Consider the following 23,036-nt stretch of genomic DNA (forward strand, 5'->3'; position numbering starts at 1 on the left):
TTTATATATGTGGTGATTGTTTTTATTGTGTACGTTGTGGTGTTTTTATTGTGGTGATTGATGAATTTTGTTGGCAATATTTTCAGGTATGGATAATTTTGATGATTTCGGGAATATGTTGCCGGGTCCTAACGCGCATAATATTATTTGGGATAATCGGTATCACGTCAGTGAGGATGTTTGGGATGGTGCAGGGAGAGATGAGTTGCAGAGCTATTCGGGGAACAAGTCATTGCACTTGTGGAAGTTAAGGAGACCACAGCGGAAATTGCTATACATGCTTGGGTTTGGGGGTTTGGCAGACCCTGCTGTTGTCTTGGCTACTGACACTCGGTTGATATCTGCTTTGGTGGAGCGTTGGAGACCTGAGACCAATACTTTCTTCATGAGGCAGGGGGAGATGACTGTTACATTGGAGGATGTAGGGTTTATTTTAGGGGTGCCAGTTCAGGGGGATGCGCTGACTTGTGGGGTGATAGAGAACAAGGCGGCGTATTTTGCTAATAATTGGTTTGAGCCTTTGACCGAGGTGGAGGTGAAGGAGGTGAAGGAGGCTTTGTATCGGAATAACATCAAGTTGGGGTGGTTGTTTGAGAGATATGGTGCACAGAAGCCTGAGAAGTATAATATGAGGGCCACGGTTGTACATACCAAGGCGTATCTGCTATTCATTATGGGTTATATCCTCTTCCCCAGCATCAACCGCTCTTTTGTTCATGTTCGGTATATGCACCCATTGATTAATATACGGAAGATTCCTTATTATGCTTGGGGTGCAGTTGTGTTAGCTCATATATACCGGGGTTTGGAGATTGTTGCAAGGAAGGGCAGCAAGAGCATTGCTTGTTGTGACTGTGTGTTACAGGTTTGGTCTTACGAGAGATTTCCTCGTATTGGCGTGCCTTTACGATCTCCCGGTCAGGAGGATTATCCGGTTGCTGAGGGATGGGCCTATGCTAGTGATACTCATGTCGGGGTTTCGAAGAAGCGCAGGATGTCAGGCCCTCGCCACAGCTTACCGTTCTATAGGGGTGATTTTGATGGTGTTGCTGGTGATGAGGTGGTCTGGAGGCCGTATGCTAGGTTCGAGGATGTTATGGACAGCGAGATGATACAGGCACAGTTAGCTGGGTGTGGTCGAGTTCCCCTTGTATGTTACGACATGGTCGAGTGGCAGCATCCAGACAGGGTGTCGAGACAGTTTGGTTCTAGTCCCCAGATTCCACGGGCACCGGTGAACATGGTTGGTTACAGGGGGCTAAGGATGCCACATTTGCAGGGGAGGATTGGCTGGTGTGGTGGTTTATTGATATTGGCAAATGGGCCAGGTTCTGTTCAGATTTGGATGGCCTTGTTGATGACTCGGTAGACATAGCTTCGGAGGCTGATTACATGGCGTGGTATGCTGATATATCTCGTATGCGCATAGGGAAGCCCGATCCACAGCTTCAGCAGCAGTACAAGATGAGGGAGTTGTATGATAGCCTCGAGGGCTATGAACTTGTAAGTGTTTTACAAATATGCATATTTCACATTACACCCCCACACACTACCAAATTTATATTCACACGTATTTCATCTTGATGATATGATATCCTTGTGGAATTAATGAAAAAATGTTTGCTTGTTTTTATTTGTAGATGGTTGTCGGGCTTAATATGTTGAAGTAGCTGGATGCTAGGGTTCCTCCTGAGTTTGTGGAGGAGTTTGGGAGCATTTCTGCTACCTTCCTCACACCATTCTCTCGGTTCATGAAGAAGATCAAAGGACCCGCCTACAGACCTCCCAAATTTCAGAACATAAAATCAGATTTCATTGCACCTTTGGCTGACGACTTTGATATTCCAGCCATTCCTGCCCAGGATGTCGTTGACATGACACAGCCATCCCAGTATTTGTCTCAGCCACCCCAGGCTATTGCCTCATCTAGTAGGCCCGCGAAGCTTGCATCCTACAGGATGAAAGAGGAGAAGTGGAGTATCACTAAGAGTCTCAGCATGACAAAGAAGAATGCTATATATTCAGATTGGGGATGGGGCTTTGGGATGGCGCCGAGTAATTCCGGTGGTCTTAGTGTTCAGGACTATCACGTCTATGCATCAGCTATGCAGAGTCTGGCTCCAGGAACATGGGTTGATGACAGGATCATATACACTTATATGGTATTGTTCGTTGTCTAATATATTTTAGTTTTTGCATTTATTTTACTTGTTGCATTAATTTTACTTGTTGCATTTATTTTACTTGTTGCATTCATATATACTTGCAGGGATTGCTAAAGACTCGGGAGGAGGAGATTCACACTGGAGGTATATGGGAGAGGAAACCCGTCTATTATTTCATGGATCCCTACTTCATGGTTCTTGGGAAAGGACATGTGAAGAAAATCAGAAAAGCATCGAGGGTCGGTGGAGATACATTGCAGAGGGCATGGAATAAAGCATTACGTAGCTTTACCGGTTTTTCCAGTGCTACTATTGGTCCTTCCGTTCTCGAGGCGGACTACATATTCATCCCATGTTGTGTCGGAGATGTGCATTGGGTTTTGTTCATGTGCGGTACTAGACAATTTGAAGGTCTTATCATAGATTCAATGAATGACGAGCCGGATTATCGTGAGGATATACGAGTGGTGGTATGTTCCTCTACTATTACTGTCTTCTATATAGTCCTTACCAATTGTATATTATATTCATTCTTAGATCATAATTTCATTGCAGTCATGGTTGTTGCCGAGGCTATTACATATGGTACACCCAGTCGATGGGCTTGACCCTACTTCAGCCGAGGTCCAAGCTCTACCATCCAGGCCAAAGCAACGAAACTCTAATGATTGTGGTGTTTATGTGATGAAGTACATGGACTACTTCACACAAGGATATGACTTACCTGAGGTACCAAATTGGTCGCAGGAGGAGGTGGATACCTTTAGGTATCGGATAGCCAGGGAGCTTTAGTTAGGGAAGGCAATGGGGATTCCCGGGATTCGTATGCGTAGGCGTCACGAGGCTTCGTAGTTGAATTTCATAGTGTTTTAGTTTGTCGGATTATGTATTTAGATTGCATTTCATTTTAGGTTGTCGGATTATGTAGTTGGATTTCATTTGATTTTAGGTTGTTGAATTATGTAGTTGGATTTAATTTTATGTTGTTGGGTTTTATTTGATTTATTTGGTTTGTTTGGTTTGACGTTGTTTAATTTTGTTGGATTTTTGTTATTTTTGAGCATTTTGGGTTGTTGTGGATTTTGGTGGAATTTGGAAGATTTTGGTGGAATTTGGTGGATTTTGGTGTTGTAGGTGTTGGGATTTTGGTGAAATTTGGTTGTGGATTTGGTTGTGAATTTGGTTGTGAATTTCATGGCTGCTCTGTTTTCAATCTGCAAAAAAACAATTTAATGGCCCCAACCACGGAAAATTTCCGCGGTCCGTCTACAGCCCAACCGCGGAAAATTTCCGCGGTCCATCAGTTTTGTTTTTTGCCCCTAAAAATAGAGCAAAAGACAGGGGAAACAGAGTATGTGCAAATTAATCTTCTGTTGAAATTGCTTAATTTTTGGAAGTTAGTCCTAAACTAACTTCCACTAATCCAAACTACTCTCAAAAGTCCTAAAATATGGTAATGAGTGATTTTCAAAAAAAAATTATTTTTTTTCATTTTTTACGTTAAATTGAAAATTCCTTAAAAAAGTCATCGAAAGTCAACGCTTGTCCAAATATTGAAAAAAACTTTTCAATACATTTCATAACAATTTGTAATGTATAGTTCGACTTGCAAATTTTACTTTTCAATCTCAAATTTTTAGGTACACTTTCAATCTCAAATTTCATACTTTAATTCATAGAAGATTCATATAAATTCATATAAAATTCAATGAAAATACATAGATTCGAATGAAAATTACACGATCAATACAATCCACTAAATTTTATGAAATATATTGGTCCTAACCAAAAATACCTAGTATATTAGAAAGACCACCGGATAACCGGTGTTGAGCAACTCCTTGCGTAGTATCCACGAAGCATGCAATATGGTAGAGAACAAGTACACAACCATCACGGATATGGCCTTCCGTAAGTTTCCAAGGGTAAGGGTTTGAGTCGTTCCAAATGGTAACGGGAATCGTATTTGAGCCATCGTAGAGACGAAATCTTACAAAACATGTCCCGTGTTCCCTCTCCGTCCCTCCCATTAGGTGTCAAACCCAACCCTTCACATATTCGATGCGTATTTGGTCCATATTACAACCCTCACGAGGCCTCAAGTTTACAATATCGGCAATCCGATCACATTTAACAAGCTTACCGCCATTCCATCCGGATTTTTTCCATTTTCCATCGGGCGTGTTGTTGCCCAAATTCAAGATCGGAAGGAAGTACGGATCCGGATGAGAGTTCACCAATCTCCACGGTTCAGTACCCTCCATCCAATTGCATGCCTCGATCCAATTTTTGGCCCTATAAGCCTCCTCATCGGGTGGGTACAAGTCCGTTTCCTCTTCCTCCACATGGGGCGGCTCGTCATTGTCCACAAGAGGCATCAACTCGGCACATGCATCTTCCATCTCACTAAAGGTTGGTGAGACCACATCTTCCTCGTCATTATCCTCATACCACGAGTCGCTTGGTAGGGAGTCCGAGAATGTGTTGCTAACGTGGGAAACCGAATCAAAACTATGATCGGAGTTATTCTCACCACTATACTCGCTAGTCATGTTACCTATCACAATAAAACACAATTATATGACAATAATTGGCAATTATATGACAATAAAACATAACAAAAAAGAAAGTAATGTTAAACACTTAAAATTCAAATCCATTTAAAGATTACAACATTCGGTTACAAAATAGTACACCACTAATTATATTGCGATTCTTGAACATTTTTAAGATCTTCTAGTCTACTAGGACACTTCCTTTTATCATGGCCTTCCATTTGACAATAAGTGCACCTTCTTGGCGGCTTCTCTTTTTTACCAATCGATTCTATTGGACTTTTGAAACAAACGTCCTTCTTCCTCCCTTTAGTTTGGGACATAATAGGGTAAAGAATTATTTCTTCATGAGCACTTGCATTTGGAGCTTGCGAATTGCTTTCGTAAGATTTAATTCCATCAATGCTCATTTTTTCGAGAATTGGTATTTCTCGATTCATCACTCCAACGGCATAATCATACCGTTCCTTGGATGCAATGCTACTTTGACAAAAACTCATGGTTAACATTGTCATGCTATTAAATCGATCGGTTGAGGTCATCTCATGACTTTGTCCAACATCCAAATTGTAAGGCAACACGCCATCAACTCTATTGGCATGCATTGTCCACCTCCGGTTTATGTAATACGGGGGAATTTCCGAAACCCGTTTCTTAGTGAAGACCGCCAATAGGTGTCTACAAGGTGACCCCGAATGTTCAAGCATTCTACACGTACACATTCCCAAAGAGCTTGCTTTCTCGAATGCCACAAAATAAACATTTCTTCTCGTAGGCTCGGACATTGGCCTATAACAACTATAGTACGTATAAACATCCCCAATTCTCTCCCCTTCTTCACTAGCTCGTCGGTCTTTTTCAACAAAGTATTTTGAAGACTCAACCAATTCATCTTGAAATCTTCTAAACATTTCCTTAGTGTAGATACAAGAAGCATTATACTCTAATGTGGTATACAATTTCATGGGACGTTTTAGATTAATGGTGATATAATCTTCTTCCTTCTCCCTCATGAATTACCTTGCCAATGCTTTTTGGGCATTTTCAATGAATTCCTTCAAACCCGTTGCCGAACTCACATACTTATAAAAAAAGAATTCATCCCCTCACTCCTCGATGTACTATTTTGAAATGCCGAAAATTTGTTTCTAGTATATGCAAGAATCCACTTGTGTTTCAACTCATATAACCCCTTTAACCATTTATGATCTTGCAAGTGATACTTTTCCACAAACGACGCCCATCTAGCTTCAAAAACACATTCAGTGAGAGATTTATAAATGCAATTGTTGAAGTCCGTCTTGAATTCCGGAAAAGCCGAATAATAATGAGCTAATTTCTCCAGGAATTTTTGACTAATGTGCCAAGAACACAATAAATGGGTAGTATTCGAGAGTACAACCGCAATAGCGCTTGCCATGGCTTGATCTTGATCCGTGATTATAGTCAATGGAGGATTATTCCCCACACCTTCAAGCCAAGTACGAAGAATCCACACAAAAGTCGACGCGTGTTCATCCCGCATCAATGCAAACCCGAAAATTACCGATTGATAATGATGATTGACTCCGGTAAATGGGACAAATGGCATTGCATACCTATTTGTCCGATAAGTGGTATCAAAAGCCATAACATCACCAAAATTTTGGTAAGCCATTATACATCTCGGATCAATCCATACTAGACACTTCAAGCGATTCTCTTCATCGACTTCGGTCCTAATAAAATATTTAGAACTACTTTCTTCATTCAACCTATGCAACAAGTCCAACCCCGCTTGGGCGTCACTAATCTCAAACTTTTTTTTCCTCTCGTCTCTTAACACATTCCTAACATATTGAACATTGAAACCAACTTTGTCATTACCTCCATGAATGTTACCAATCACATTCATCACTTGACGATTACGAACCCCCGAACCATAAAGCATTTTAATCAAACTACGGGTCGCGGTGTTGACATGTCTTTCTCGTTGTACCAAATTCATCTTACTAGGGGAAACAAGACCGTGGTTGTGTACCAATTCAAGGCTAGTTACCTCCCAGTGACGTTTTTTCTTTTGATAATTGACATACATCCTCACCTTGCACTCGCTTTTAGGAAGAACCTCTCTATGCCATTTATTTTGACTACTCTCGGCGACGACACTTTTTCCATAAAGCCTACAAACATATAAACGACCTATATCTCGTTGTCTTTATTACGATGGCTAGCTTGAATTTTAATAGAAAATCCATTTCATAAAGCATAAGCCCTAAAAAAATGACCGGCCTCATCCACACTTTGAAAAATTTGATTCAAATATGGAACTCCCCGCCCATCAACATTTTCATACAAATTTGCATCCTCTACATTATCATCTTCATCCTCACCCTCAACATTATCACTGTCATTTTCAACCTCATTTTCAACCTCATTTCTATCACTTTCATCTTCAACATCAACCAAATCGTCATCTAAATTAATAAATTCCTCATTTCTATCTACAAAATCATCATCTTCAACATATACAGGGGTTTTAGGTTCTTTACTACTATTTAAACTATCAAGATGTAAACTACAATCAATAGCCTCTTTTTTTTCGTTTTGACGTTTATGACGAAACATACGAGCAAATAATTTATCCGCCATGAAAATGTGAAATTTAAGACAAGAAATATACCTTGAATTGACAAAACAACTTGAATTTCTTGATGAAAATGTCCCAAAATCGCCTAAAATGTAAACTTGGAGAGTAGATTTTTTTTTGAAATTTTGATATTTTTGTCTGGTGAAATGAAGATCTGCTGGAATGTTGGGGATAAGGGAGCAGGTGGGGATAAGGGAGCAGTACCAACCGCAGAAATTTTCCGCGGTCCGTCCTGCCCGACCGCTGAAAATTTCCGCGGTCCCCCCAATGTTCCAGCCCTCCAATCCCAGATCAACGGCTACAAAAGTGTTTGTTAAATTCAGGTCTATAACAAACAGTTGTTGTAGACCCATCCCCAATATAAACAGGGCACAAACAAAGATCAAATCAACATTACCTGACACCCCTAATAAGCTCAAAAGCACGATTCTTTTCGACCGGCGTCTTCTATGCTGCTTTGGGAGTCATCACTTAAATCTAGGGTTTGAGAATTGGGGGAAATAAAGAGAGAGAGATTGATTTGTGAGAATTCAGAGAAACTCGAGATGTGTACAGGTACAGGTATAAAGGGAGATTTGTGAATATGTTTGTTTGGTTTGTTTCACACGGATCGATGAGCTGGCGTCTCTTATAAGCGTTGGATTAGATTTCTTTTTGTTGGATTTTAGTCTTGCTGTTCAAGGTCAAGAAGATATAGTAAGCAGATAGTACATAATTTATTTGAGTAAGAAAAGAAAAAATGGAAGCTAATAATTTATTTTTTTTAATTTTTTTAAAAATCTCTACTTACATATAAATAAATGAAAATCTTCAATTTTTTTATTTAAATATAAGTTTTTTTAAACAATTACTTTTTATTTAAAAAGAAAACATCAGTGACAAGTCAGTAGTGGGAAACCCCATGTGGGACCCACATGTGATACGTCAGCATAATTTTAATTATTTTCAAAAAAAATTGAATATTTTAATTTATATATGGATTGACAACACTTTACAAGACCTATGCTAACATAATTAAAATATGTTGTAATATGGTAGATTATCATAATGATACGGCAACATTATCTATGGCAACATCACATAATTATGTTGTATAAGGCCGTTTATGGCGTAGTGTATAATCCGGGTTGTCGTTTTCAACGTGAGCCATGATTTTATTTGACAATAGTTTAGTCAAGACATATTATGTTTTTGGAGGATCAAAACATTGAAATGATAGGTAACTATATCTTTAGTATGTGCTTATATTTATAATTGCAAAATATCTAAAAAACTTTGTTTAGAGTTTTTGGAGCTTCAAGCCACATCAAGTAAGGTCCATCATCACACATTTTTATATTTTAAGGGAAATAAACACTAAAAATTCTCCCTATTTCGCCAAAGTATCCTTGTGGTGAAACTTTCTCACCTTTAGTCATTTGTACTAGGTGAAAGGAATCACAATAATTTGAATACCGAGCAACAAAATGTCAACAAAGAGCCATGGGCATTGGGTCAACAATTACTAGAGCAATTAATAGAGTATGCATTTTTACCATGCCTATGTTTTTGTTCAAATGTGTTGTGTTTTTGTAAATATCTTTAAGCCATTTTTGATTAAAATTTATGTGTCCAAATCATTTTTAAACATTTTACATGTCCAAGGTCCCTCTGTACATCATTTCCTAACCAATTTATTATGTACTAAAAATATTTTGAGTAAAATTGCTAGGCATAACAAAAATCCTTATATGTACAAAAACTTTAACATCACATGTTGTCAACAAATTAACTCGATAAAAAAAATAAAAAATTCCTTTTTTTATCTATATTTGCTTTAGGTTTTTGAATGTTAGAGGTGATAATTTAGATTTTATGATTAGTATATAATCTAACCCTAAACACATAAACTTTTTAAGGTTATTTTAGTATGAAATCCCATCTGCTTAGCCAATCACAGAATATGATGCTACTAAATTTGGTGTCACTTACAACACATGAATAATGTTTTAGTAAATATAAAAAGTCTATTAATGTTTATTAACATGACATTTTAATTCTATTATAAATTGGAATTTTGTTCTCCATGTAATAATAATATTTTAGGTAGAATATAATAAGATGTGACAGAGTTTATTATTTAAACCGTATATACTTTTAATTCCATGTTTATTTATATCACATATTACTTATAATAATCTATTCAAAACATACCACTTTTTTAACAAATGCTTATATTTAAAAAATTGTGTTTTTATTGATAAAAAAAAATTCACTTTTGTTGAATCTATATAGCTCATGTCATCAAAAAAAATACTATGGAGAATAAAAGAGATATAACTACATAATATGCTATTATCAAATAATGGCATATTATGTTTGTGGAGGATGAAAACATTGAAATGATAGATAACTAAATATTTAGTATGTACATATATTTATAATTGCAATATGTTTAAATAACCGTGTTTAAGGTCTTTAGAGCTTGAAGCCACAAGTACAATTTTTAGCGTTCGATAGGTATCCATGTTGCTAAAAGATTTGAGGTACAATTTTCACTTTTTACTTTATTTTATAACTTGTTTATTTTTAATTTGTGGAATTTAATGACACTCATGATCTACTGATATTATTTTCACTTTGTACATTGTTTCATAATTTATTATATTTTAATTTGTTCAATTTTATGTATTGACATCTATGATATGATAATTACAAATTAGAGTAACCCATAAATATACAGACATACATATACATATAGGTATACATATACATAAATACATATATATTTATTTATTTTCTCAATGCTGTTAAATAGATACTGAGTTATATATAAGATCTCACATAACAGAGGAATCTATTTAATTTTCTATTTAAAATCCAAATATAAGATCTTTTTAGATATGAAATTAGATGTTGAACATACAAACACACATAGGTCATGCCACAATTTGTTTTTTAAAATGTGCCTAATTCATTTGAATTTCGAAATTAACATAATTTTTTAATTATTATCCCAAAAAAAATTTAGATAAAAAACCAGATGTTAAATATACCTCCCGCTGAGGCCATGAATTTTTTTAAATTTACAATATGTCATTAGAGTTTTAAAATTTCTATTAATCATTTATTATAATCTCAACAATATTTTAGATAAAGAAACTAGATGTTGAATATACCCACCCCAAAGGTCATGAAACATGTTTATACATTTCAATTCTGATAATTTTATTGTGTGTTGAACACTCCCAATGTAATTAGGGTCAATTGTTAGTGCTCAAATTTTACATAAAATGACACATAGGTGCTAACGAGAAGATTTTGTATTCACCTAAAGATTCATGACAAGTACACACCGTTTGGACCAATGGAACATGACACCAAAACCAAGTCAAGCACCGACCCTTAAAAATAGGTAGATAGTTTATTACATTACCTATTCAATAGCACAATTATGTACAAGTGGTCCAAAGACCTACAACAACAAGAAAAGGCTACTGCATGGATATAATGAATAGATAATGAATAGAAGAGTCATATACAATGGAGGGAGCTACACAAAACACACAAAATATCCATTATAATAAGAAACTCTCCATCCCTATCATTCCATGAATGAGAAAACACGAAGCCATATATATACTTTGTACTTATTTATTAAGACATCCATCTCTTGTAATTAATATAAAATATTATAGTGGAATTATTACGGTTGGGTTTTTACCCTTCGAAGGGGGTTTTCGGCGTCATCGATTACTTTAGTCGATTACTTTTATTGTTCTTGTTCTATACATTCTTACTTTAAACTTTTAGATACTAAATTGTATAGACTTAGCTTTTAACCGATAAATTTTAGTAAAAACACAAGGTCATATAATTAGTTGACTAACAAGTCAAAGTAACCTCCAACAAGCTTGCTTACACTACTACTTGCATAAAATAGATAGTGTAATACACTAGTTGAGTTACTAGTTTACTAGTTTACCAAGGACGATTAAGAAACTAAATTGTGTCATATGAACTGGTTGTTATTTAAAAATCCACATCTTTTCTGCAATATAAACATGTTGTAGATGAAGTCAACTAGTTTTCAACCATAGAATGTCAAAGTACTATTTTGTTTCATTATTTGTAATTTATCAAGACTTTATTAGTTTTTAAAAATATTATATACATGTAAAATTATAATTTACATTATATAATATTATTTGAATATTTTAATTCTATAGTTTTGAAATTTTTATGAATTTAAAAAATTTAATACATACCTGTGCAAAGATCATTTTAATTATACAAAATATAATATATATATATTTATATATGAGTAAAGAAAATATTCAAATAGAAACAAACCTTATTCGAAAATCTAGAAACCATTGATAACCACTAATTTTACAGCTTGAATTGAATCTCTACCTCACAAATTTTATACAACCCCTTCTCTCTCCTCCCTTAAATTCCAACTGTTACTCCCTCACGTATATCTATTTATAAATAATTTTCTAATTATTTTTAATTTATTTTTTCCATTAATCGACAAACCTTTTTTTAAAATATGACTTCACTGTATGTTTCTCCATCTCCCAGCAATCAATTTGCATACCATATTTGCTATATTTTTGACGATGATCACTATTTATACTTAACGGGATCACTAAACTGAAATTACTACAATTTCAGAACTTTCTAAATTTTAGTTATTCTAGTAAGCATAATTAGTGATTTACTGCCTTTCTCCCCTACACCTTTCTACTATACCACACCTTTCTCTTGGTGTCCCATCTATTTCCCGATCATATACCATTAATCCGGTACTACCCCTTTATCCTAGTGCACCAATTGGAACACTCCCCCCCCTCATTCTTAATAAATTAATTATACCCTTAATATAATAAATCATCACTAACTTCTCCGACCAAAAAGATTGACGATTTTTATCGAATTATGTCATAAAAATATGTTTTATATATCTTTCTCGTATATAAAATTTGGTGATTTTCATGATATAAATTGGTGATTTGTGTGATATAAATCAGTGATTGTTGTAGTATGCTTTAGTGATTGAAGTCATACGTATTAGTATTTGTATTCATATATCATGTTCAAATTTCAGATGCGGTGTTTTTTATTGGAAATTCATTGTTGTTATCGGTGATTGTTCAAAAATTTTATATTTTGTTAATATATAATCTCCCCCTATTTCAGAGTAACTGTTCAATAGACCCCAAGCACCAACACTTTTATCCTCTATTTTCAACTTTGATCATCTTCATCATTTTCTGTTATACAAGCTATTGATTTATATGATATAAATAATGATTGAAGGTAGGTGATTATAGAAATCGAAGAATTTAGTGGTATGTAATGATGGCGGGTGGAGATAGATCGGACATGGTGGTGGGTGGTAGATTCGAGATGGTGGTTGATTAGTTATAATGGAGAGTAAAGAAGGTGATACAGAAACCGCTTGTGAGTAGGTGAGGTTGGAAGTGGGTTGAGTTTTAAAGTGGTGGGTCATTACTTAATTACCTTAGTTTCTAGTTTAAATTTTAAGCTTCTTTCTATTTGAACAGCCCCTATAGATATTATATATATAAATATATTTATAAATAATATATATAAATATATATATATATACTGAAAAACTGAATATAACATTCAATGTATATGAGATAGAATAATATTAATAAATCAAAAATAATTGGAAGAGCACAAAAAAGATAAACCTAGAAAAACATAAAATCTAAACAACAAGACATGAAAATTGTGGAAGAACTTAGAATACTACAAATCAATGTAATATATATACATATATAAATATATATGCACATATATAATATAATTTTATAAAAAATTCTTCTTAAAATGGATACTGTAAATTATATTAAATATTCCATAATTGCCTCAAATAAATAACAAATAAGGTAACCTAATTATAATTTTTTTATTTTCAGTAAACATTATATTCTTCAAAATATACCTTCATCTTAGTCATTTTTAAGTAAATTTATTTAAATTAATGTAATATTGAACTTAGTATATTCTTTTTTCTTTATAAATACTATTTAATTTTAACCTATTTAATTTATTAGAATTTTATACATAGTTAATTTTCATATATTAAATATAATAAGTCTAATGTTCCTTTTTTTATTTTAGATAAAGAATAAGATTATGTTTGCATATAAATTCTATGGTATGTTTACAAACGCAAATTGTCACATGTGTCATTCTAGTCCCCCTCTCTCCCTCACCAACACACCACCAACACACAACCTCCCAAAAACAAAACTTCCTTGCACATTTACCCCAATTTCAACACTATTATTCATGTCTGCTAAAAGATCTCACCCTCAAACACACACCCTCCCTAAAAACAAAACTTTGGTGCACATTCACCCCAATTTCAACACCATGTCTGCAGGTACAATTTTCACTTTCAACTTTATTTCATAACTTGTTCATTTTTAATTGGAGAAATTTAACAACCCTCATGATCTACATATAATATTTTCACTTTGTACATTATTTCATAACTTGTTATATTTTAATTTGTTCAATTTTATGTATTGACATCTATGATATGATAATTAGAAATTAGAGTAACATATAAATACACATACATACACACACACATATATATATATATATATTTCAAAGCTCTTAAATAGATATTGAGTTATATATACCATCTATATAATTTTCTATTTAAAATCCCAATATAAGCTTTATATATTTTTTAGATATGAAATTAGATGTTGAACATACGGACACATAGGTCATGACACAATTTGTGTTTTCAAAATTGCCTAATTCACTCAAATTTTGAAATTAATATAATTTTTTATTATAATTCCAAAAAATTTTAGAAAAAAAACTAGATGTTTATTGTAGAATAAAGTCCAGTAGAAAAAGAAGAAAATGTGTCTTTAAAAAAAGGAAGAAGAAGAACCCATATAGACCGGTCTCCAAACCAAGGTTCAAAAAGTGTATGTGATAAAACTTACTACCACAATTACCTACCTAGTCATCTAGCATCTATTTTACCTGATAATAATTGTGCATACTGTTTAGGAAAAATCTTTATGAAAAAAGTGGAAAAATCCACCCTCCTTGTACCACCATTGAAATTGGTCCATGATGACCCTCTCTCCAAATGGTTCGAAACACTCATGATTTTAACAAGTTAGTGTCCATATAGAACATATTGTTAACTCTTTGTTGGTAAGTGGTCATTTTTATTTAGTTTTTATTTAAATTAATTATATTTGTACCTCCTAATTTAGACACCGGTGCTGAGAAAATAAGAGAGTTTGATGGAAAATATGCTTTGCTGAAAGAATAAGAAATATCCGCATTTTCTAGAATAAAGTCTAGTTGAAAAAGAAGAAAATGTGTGTTAAAAAAGGAAGAAGAAGAACTCCATCAAGAACCCCATATAGACCCTCGTGTGCAACTCAAGGTACAAAATTTGTATATGGTAAAACTTACCACCATAATTAGCTACCTAGTCATCTCACATCTATTTTACCTCATAATAATTTTGCATGCTCTTTAGGAAAAATCTTTATGAAAGAAGGGGTAAAGTGCCCCTCTCCTTGTACCACCAATGAAATTGCTAATCTTATCTCAGATGAGCAACAGTTGAATTTTTGTGCTCCTTAATTGACAAAGCCAAGGCAAGCTAATCTTCGAGTAAACGTATGCGATTATCCAAATCTTAAATATATTTTTCCTCTTCCTCGACCTGATCTGTAGGTTTCTTTTCCTTAGCTTTATGTTCTTCCCGCTTGTCCTTTATTGATAGCAATTACATTACATGCTCACATAATACATTGACATCAAACCCATTATATTCCAATTTATGATGGATTTCCACCATATCATCTAAAATTTTTTTTGGGTCATGAGGTTGCAAGGTGTATGTCTTCTCAACAACATTGACAAAGGCAACCATTAAAGTTATTGTCGATCCTTCACGAGAACCTTTTTTTTGAGAACAAGGTTTGAATGTGTGGATTATGGGGGTGAACATGCCAAATACCGACATAGACTCAATACTCTTCTAGAGTGGGCTTCTCTTAACAAATGATAAAATATGATGATTACATTGAGAGGATGGGATAACAATATCTTGACTACAAATTGTAGTATATTGATTAAATTTCCACCCCTACGAGGTGGGTGCACAGCAAAAAGTGTATTACAAAAAACTGCTACAAATGTGAGCAAGGTCTTCATTATGACACTAGCTAACTTATTATATAAAAAGTCTATTGAGGATCAATAGATTGCGATGGTCATAAAACAAAACTTCACTACAATTTTTGTACATTGGTCCACAAATAAATATATAATAAAAAGTAATAACATTTTGTGTGAAAACAAATTTTAATATGTACACTAGTTACTTGTAGTATGAGCAGCATTTGTAGTATGAGCAGCAGTCTTCATAGCTTTAGACCACATGGAGAGAGGTTCACCATCAGACATATTTAAAGGAAACAGAAATGTGGACATTTCTTTTTCTTTAAGAAAAGCATCATTTCCATCAAAATCTCTCATTTTTTGAGCACCAGGGTCTTAATTAGAAGGTAAACAAATAGCTATTAATTTAAATAAAAATTAAACAGAAATGACCACTGACCAACAAATAGTTAATAAACAGTTCTATATGAATACTAACTTGTTAAAACAGGCGGTTTTGAGTGTTTCAAACCATTTGGAGAGAGTTTCATCATCGAGCAATGGTGGACTTTTCCTCTTATTTCATAAAAATTTTTCCTAAACAACATGTAAAACTGTTATGAGGTAAAATGAATGCTAGATGACGAGGTAGCTAATGATGATATTAAGTTTTACCACATACAATTTTTGTTCCTTGAGTTGTAGATGGAAGGTCTATATGTGGGGTTCTTGATGGGTTCTTCTTCTTCCTTTTTTCAAACACACATTTTCATCTTTTTGAACTGAGACTTCATTCTACAATAATTTAGTACATTAATTTTTTTCTTTAAAAATATTATTCAATTTTAACCTATTTATTCCATTAGAATTTTGTACATAGTTAATTTTTATATAATAATTATAATTAGTATAATGTTCCTTTTCTATTTTAGAAAACTAATAAGATTTTATATGCATATAAATTTTGTGGTATGTTTATAAACACAAATGTGTCATTCTCATCCACCTCTCTCCCTCACCCACACACACTGTCCCCAAAAACAAAACCCCCCTGCACATTTACCCTAATTTCAACACCATTATCCATGTCTTCTAAAAGATACAATTTCACTTTCTACTTTATTTCATAACTTGTTTATTTTTAACTGGTGAAATTTAAAGACCTCATGATCTACATATACTATTTTCACTTTGTACATTGTTTCATAACTTGTTATATTTTAATTTGTTCAATTTTATGTATTGACATCTATGATATGATAATTAGAAATTAGAGTAACACATAAATACACACACATACATATACATATATATATTTTTTTTCTCAATGTTTTTAAATAGATATTGAGTTATATATACCATCTATATAATTTTCTATTTAAAATCCGAATATAAGCTCTATACATTTTTCTTTATGAAATTAGATGTTGAACATACAGACACATTGGTCATGACACAATTTGTGTTTTAAAAATTACCTAATTCACTCAAATTTTGAAATTAATATAATTTTTTATTATAATCCCAACATTTTTTAGAAAAAAAATTAGATGTTTATTGTAGAATAAAGTCTAGTTGAAAAGAAGAAAATGTCTTTTCAAAAAAGGAAGAAGAAGAAGAAATCCATCAAGAGCCCTAGTGCAACTCAAGGTACAAAATGTGTATGTGGTAAAACTTACCACCATCATTAGCTACTACGTAAAGTTTCCAGAGTCCGATTAACCTCAGGATTTGAAATCATTACCTCATAATAATTTTGCATGCTCTTTAGGAAAAATCTTTATGAAAGAAGGGAAAAAGTCCACCCTCCTTGTACCACCATTGAAATTGCTCCATAATGACCCTCTCTCTAAATGGTTTGAAACACTCAAGACTGCCGTTTTAACAAGTAAGTTAGTGTTCATATAGAACTTATTGTTAACTCTTTGTTGGTAAGTGGTCATAACTGTTTAGTTTTTATTTAAATTAATAACTATTTGTCTACCTCCTAATGAAGACCCTCGTACTGAAAAATAAGAGAGTTTGATGGAAATGATGCTTTACTAAAAGAATAAGAAATGTCCGCAATAAAATATGTCAGACGACGACCTCTCTCCATACGATTTAAAGCTATGAAGACTGTTGCTCATACTACAAGTAAGCTAGTGTACATATTAAAATCCGTTTTCACACGAAATGTTATTACTTTTTTATTCAATTTTTATTTGTGGACCAATGTACAATAAGTTGTAGTCAAGATTTTTTTTTTCTCACCATCATAATGTATTTCGTAGAATTTTGATATAATAAGTTAGCTAGTATCATATTGAAGGCCTTGCACACATGTGTAGAAGATTTTTGTAATACACTTTTTGCTGATGTAGGTACCTCACAAGGGAGGAAAGTTAATCAATGCACTACATATTGTCGTCAAGATATTGTTATCCGATCCTCTCAATATAATGATCATATTTTACCATTTAGTAAGAAAAGCCCACTCTCGAAGAGTATTGAGTCTATGCAGGCATTTGGCATGTTCCCCCAGAATCCACGCTTTCAAACCTTGTTCTCAGAAAAAGGGGGTTCTCGTGAAGGTTCGACAATAACTTTAATGGTTGACTTTGTCAATGTTATTGAGAAAACATGCATCTTGCAACCTGATGACCCAAAAACCATTTTAGAGGATACAGTGGAAATCCTTCATGATTTGGAATATAATGGGTTTCATGTCAATGTAGTAGGTGATCGTGTAGTGCAATTGCTATCAATACAGGACATGCAGGATGAACTTAAAGCTAAGTCAAAGGAAGCTATAGATCAGATCGAGGAGAAGGAAGAAAAAATCAATGATTTGGATAATCGCATAGGTTTACTGAAAGAAATGCTTTCCTTGACTTTGTCAACTAAAGAGCTGGAAGATTCAAATGTCACTCATCTGAAAGAAGACAGATGGAGAAGGACTATCTCCGTATGAGTGGATTATGCATGTTTTTCTGTTTGGGAACTCTCAATCATTCATAACCTATTTCTTTCATCTTATTGGCCAGTGTCACATACTGACTTTATTGTGACACTAACCAATAAGATGAAACAAATAAGTTATTAATGATTGAGAATCCCCAAAAAAGGAAAATATGCATAATCTGGTCATACGGAGATAGTAATTCTTTACTTGTCTTATTTCAGATGAGCAATTTGCTGAATTTTTGTACTCTTTAATTGACAAAGCCAAGGCAAGCTAATCTTGTAGTAAACGTATGCGATTATTCAAATTTTAAATTTTTTCCTCCTCTTCCTCGATCTGATCTGTAGGTTTCTTTGCATTAGCTTTTTGATCTTCCCGCTTGTCCTTTATTGATAGCAATTGCACTACATGCTCACGTACTACATTGACATCAAACCCATTATATTCCAATTTATGAAGGATTTCCACCATATCATCTAAAATATTTTTTGGGTTATCAGGTTACAAGGTGTGTGTCTTCTCATCAACATTGACAAAGGCAACCATTAAAGTTATTGTCGATCCTTCACGGGAGCACTTTTTTTCCGAGAACAAGGTTTGAAAGTGTGGATTCTGGGGTGAACAGGCCAGGAATGAGCAGTACCCTAACTTATTATATCAAAAGTCTACCGAGGATTAATACATTGCGATGGTCATAAAACAAAACTTCAGTACAATTTATTGTACATTGGTCCCCAAATAAAAATATAATAAAAAGTAATAACATTTTGTGTGAAAACAAATTTTATTATGTACACTAGTTTACGTGTAGTATGAGCAGTAGTCTTCATAGCTTTGAACCACATGGAAAGAGGTTCATCATGAGACATATTTTGAGGGAAATCGAAATATGGACATTTCTTATTCTTTGAGCAAAATATCTATTCCATCAAACTCTTTCATTTTTTCAGCCCTGGGGTCTTAAATACAAGGTAAACAAATAGCTATTAATTTAAATAAAAATTAAACAAAATAACCACTGACCAACAAAGAGTTAACAAACAATTCTATATGAATACTAACTTGTTAAAACAGTGGTTTTGGGTGTTTCAAACCATTTGGAGAGAGGTTAATCATCTACCAATGGTGGACTTTTCCTCTTCTTTCATAAAGATTTTTCCTAAATAGCATGCAAAGTTGTTATCAGATAAAATAAATGCTAGATGACGAGGTAGCTTGAGTTGTAGATGGAAGGTGTGTATGTGGCGTTCTTGATGGGTTTTTCTTCTTCATTTTTTTAAACACATATTTTCTTCTTTTTGAACTTTGACTTCATTCGACAATAATTTAGTATATTAATTTTTTTTAAAAAAATAATTATAATTAGTATAATGTTCCTTTTTTATTTTAGAAAATGAATAAGAATCTGTATGCATATAAATTTTGTGGTATGTTTATAAACACACATTGTCACATGTGTCATTCTCGTCCACCTCTCTCGCTCACCGACACACACTTTCCCCACAAACAAAACTCCCCTACACATTTACCCCAATTTCAAAACCATTATCCATGTCTTCTAAAAGATATAAATTGACTTTCTACTTTATTTCATAACTTGTTTATTTTTAATTGGTGAAATTTAACGACGCTCATTGTAACATCCGGGATATAATGTATAATTATCTTTATCATTGAATTATTATTATGTGATTATGTTGTCAATTTTTGGTGAATTGTCTCATGATTGATAGTAATATTTGGATGTTTGTATATGATTAAATGTGAGTATATTCGTTTTGATTTTTCCAGAATAAAATATAAATAGGTAAGATATTTTTCTTGTAATTTTTGGAGTGTTATATGATTTTATAGTGATTTATGAATTTATTAATTATTTTCTGAATAATTACAAAAATGTTTTATAAAGCCGGGATTTGACCTGTACATGTCCCGACGCGAGATTTTTGATACAATAATCATTTCGATAAATCAATAAAATCCGTATTCTCAAAAGATTAAATAATATTATATTATTTTTGTATAAAGTGTTTTATAAAAAGCCCGGTTTGGATAATTATCCAATACGGGTATCAAATTGGATAGTTTTTGCAATTACTTAGCGGCTAAGTAACTAATTTATCGATCCAATACGATCCAACACGAACCAATATTCCATAAATATAAATAGCCCTTTTCTTATTTTATTTTATTCGTATAATCATAATCAATCAGTTAAACAGATAAAATACAGAGAAAACCTTAATTATTCTTTACGTTCTTGAAAAGCAAACCCTCGACCGAAGGGGTTATCGAACTCCGATTCGGGCGTGCCATATATCAAATCGAAGCTCTCAAAAAGTACTTTCTGAATCAATCAACCATTTTAGTGCAGAAATCAAGGTGTTTTCTTATTTATTTATTTTAATTCGAATTATTTGATAATTAAAATATGAATTTTTGGTCTTGATGTTGTTTGTGTGATTTGATGCTAGAATCATGTAGATCTTGTTTTCCTGATCATTTTGGTATATTATACGATTAATTTGGAATTCAATAACATATAGAAAATTGAGTTTGATTCTCGAATTTAAAAATTAGGGTTTATAGAGTTTGAATGTTCTTAATTGATATTTGGGCGTTTTTGATTCATGGATTATTAGATAAATTGATTGCACAGAATTGTAGATAGTTGAAAGACAAATGTATTGGTATATTTGTGATGAACAAACGATAGCCGAAATCGTTGGTCGGAAAATTGAGGTCAACCGCGGCGTAACTTTGATCAGTTTTTTCCGGCTTGTTCAGGAAGTGTTTGTGATTTATGTATGTACGATAGTGTTCTTTGGAGTCAGAGCTTTACTTCATGTTAATTTCAGCTGATTCTGTGTGGTTTCATGGTGGCCGGAAAAAGCTCCAGACGGCGGCATCCCAGAGTTGGTAGAGCTTCGGGAAGACGACTGTAAAACTTACAGTTTAGTCCCCCAAGTTTTGCAACCATTTCATTTCTAATATTCTTGTTTTAAAAATCTTTAAAAAATCCGATTTTAGTTTAAAAATATTTAAAAATCAGATTTCTGATTTTTTATTTTTCAGAAAATGTATACCTCTTTTAAAATATTTTCAGAAATTGATTTTATTTATTTTAAAATACCAAAATTTAGTATTTAATTTCTGTAAATTATTTTAGTTAAAAATAAATATTATTATTTAATTAATTAATATTAGTTGATAATTAATTATTAAATTAGTCAATTAATTTACATATTAATTGAATAATTAATTTAATTATTTATTAATAAATTTAAATTCATTATTTATTTAGATTTAATTATTTATTTTTGATTTAAAAATTCCTGAAAATAGTTTCGAGTTTTAAAATATTATTCGAAATGATTTCAAGGCTCGATAATCATTATAAAAATATTTTAAGGTCTTTTTTAGGTGTTCGAACCCTATTATTTTGATATAATAAGTTAGCTAGTGTCATATTGAAGGCTTGCTAACAATGTGTAGCAGTTTTTATTATTACACTTTTTGCTGATGTAGGCACCTCAGAAGGGAGGAAAGTTAATCAATGCACTACATATTGAGTCAAGATATTGTTATCCGATCCTCTCAATATAATGATCATATTTTACCATTTATTAAGGAAAGCCCACTCTTGGAGAGTAGTGAGTCTATGCAGGCATTTGGCATGTTCCCCCCATAATCCACGCTTTCAAACCTTGTTCAAATCTTGTAAATCGGGAACGAGTCTCGTTGTCGAGAGGGGTACTTTTAACCGGATTTTTTCTAATCCGGACATGCAAGATGAAGTTCATATTTTTTAATAATTTTTTAATATGACTAAAATTGATATATCTTACATCCGTACGGTTGGATCGTCGAAAAAATCATTTTAAAAAATTAATCTTGTAATCGGGAACGAGTCTCGTTGTCGGGAGGGGTACTTTTACCAGATTTTTCTAATCTTGACATGCAAGATGAAGTTCATATTTTTTAATAATTTTTTCATATGACTAAATTGATATATCTTAACATCCGTACGGTTGGATCGTTGAAAAAATCATTTTAAAAATTAATCTTGTAAATCGGGGAACGAGTCTCGTTGTCGGGAGGGGTACTTTTACCGGATTTTTCTAATCCTGACATGCAAGATGAAGTTCATATTTTTTAATAATTTTTTCATATGACTAAAATTGATATATCTTAACATCCGTACGGTTGGATCGTCGAAAAAATCATTTTAAAAATTAATCTTGTAAAATCGGGAAACGAGTCTCGTTGTCGGGAGGGTACTTTTACCGGATTTTTCTAATCCTGACATGCAAGATGAAGTTCATATTTTTTAATAATTTTTCATATGACTAAAATTGATATCTTAACATCCGTACGGTTGGATCGTCGAAAAAAATCATTTTAAAAATTAATCTTGTAAATCGGGAACGAGTCTCGTTGTCGGGAGGGGTACTTTTACCGGATTTTTCTAATCCTGACATGCAAGATGAAGTTCATATTTTTTAATAATTTTTTCATATGACTAAAATTGATATATCTTAACATCCGTACGGTTGGATCGTCGAAAAAATCATTTT

General features: G+C 33.1%; 2 protein-coding genes across 2 annotated transcripts; both read right to left on the bottom strand.

Moving 5' to 3' along the window:
- Positions 1–4,863: 4,863 nt before the first annotated feature.
- On the bottom strand, positions 4,864–5,733 carry LOC141705093 (protein FAR1-RELATED SEQUENCE 5-like). The gene has a single exon (XM_074508165.1). It carries the CDS (start codon positions 5,731–5,733, stop codon positions 4,864–4,866), a length of 870 nt encoding a protein of 289 aa, XP_074364266.1.
- Positions 5,734–5,795: 62 nt separating this feature from the next.
- Positions 5,796–15,893, bottom strand: LOC141705094 (protein FAR1-RELATED SEQUENCE 5-like). Its single transcript, XM_074508166.1, has 3 exons — positions 15,740–15,893; positions 7,554–7,647; positions 5,796–6,882 (listed from the first exon to the last, which is right to left on the bottom strand). Exons 1-3 carry the CDS (start codon positions 15,891–15,893, stop codon positions 5,796–5,798), a joined length of 1,335 nt encoding a protein of 444 aa, XP_074364267.1.
- Between the last annotated feature and the right edge of the window lie 7,143 nt (positions 15,894–23,036).

The sequence above is a fragment of the Apium graveolens genome, unplaced genomic scaffold (assembly GCF_009905375.1).
Source record: "Apium graveolens cultivar Ventura unplaced genomic scaffold, ASM990537v1 ctg8543, whole genome shotgun sequence".
Taxonomy (NCBI): domain Eukaryota; kingdom Viridiplantae; phylum Streptophyta; class Magnoliopsida; order Apiales; family Apiaceae; genus Apium; species Apium graveolens.

Bases quoted from the DNA above. Each gene is read 5' to 3' on its own strand.
- LOC141705093 (XM_074508165.1), bottom strand. From the start codon at position 5,733: ATGAGGGAGAAGGAAGAAGATTATATCACCATTAATCTAAAACGTCCC.
- LOC141705094 (XM_074508166.1), bottom strand. From the start codon at position 15,893: ATGAGAGATTTTGATGGAAATGATGCTTTTCTTAAAGAAAAAGAAATG. The intron at 7,648-15,739 runs GTAACTAGTGTA...ACACTTTTGTAG, and splicing joins AAATGCTGCTCATACTACAA to CCGTTGATCTGGGATTGGAG. The intron at 6,883-7,553 runs GTACTGCTCCCT...ATATGTTTGTAG, and splicing joins GCGGAAAATTTCTGCGGTTG to GCTTTATGGAAAAAGTGTCG.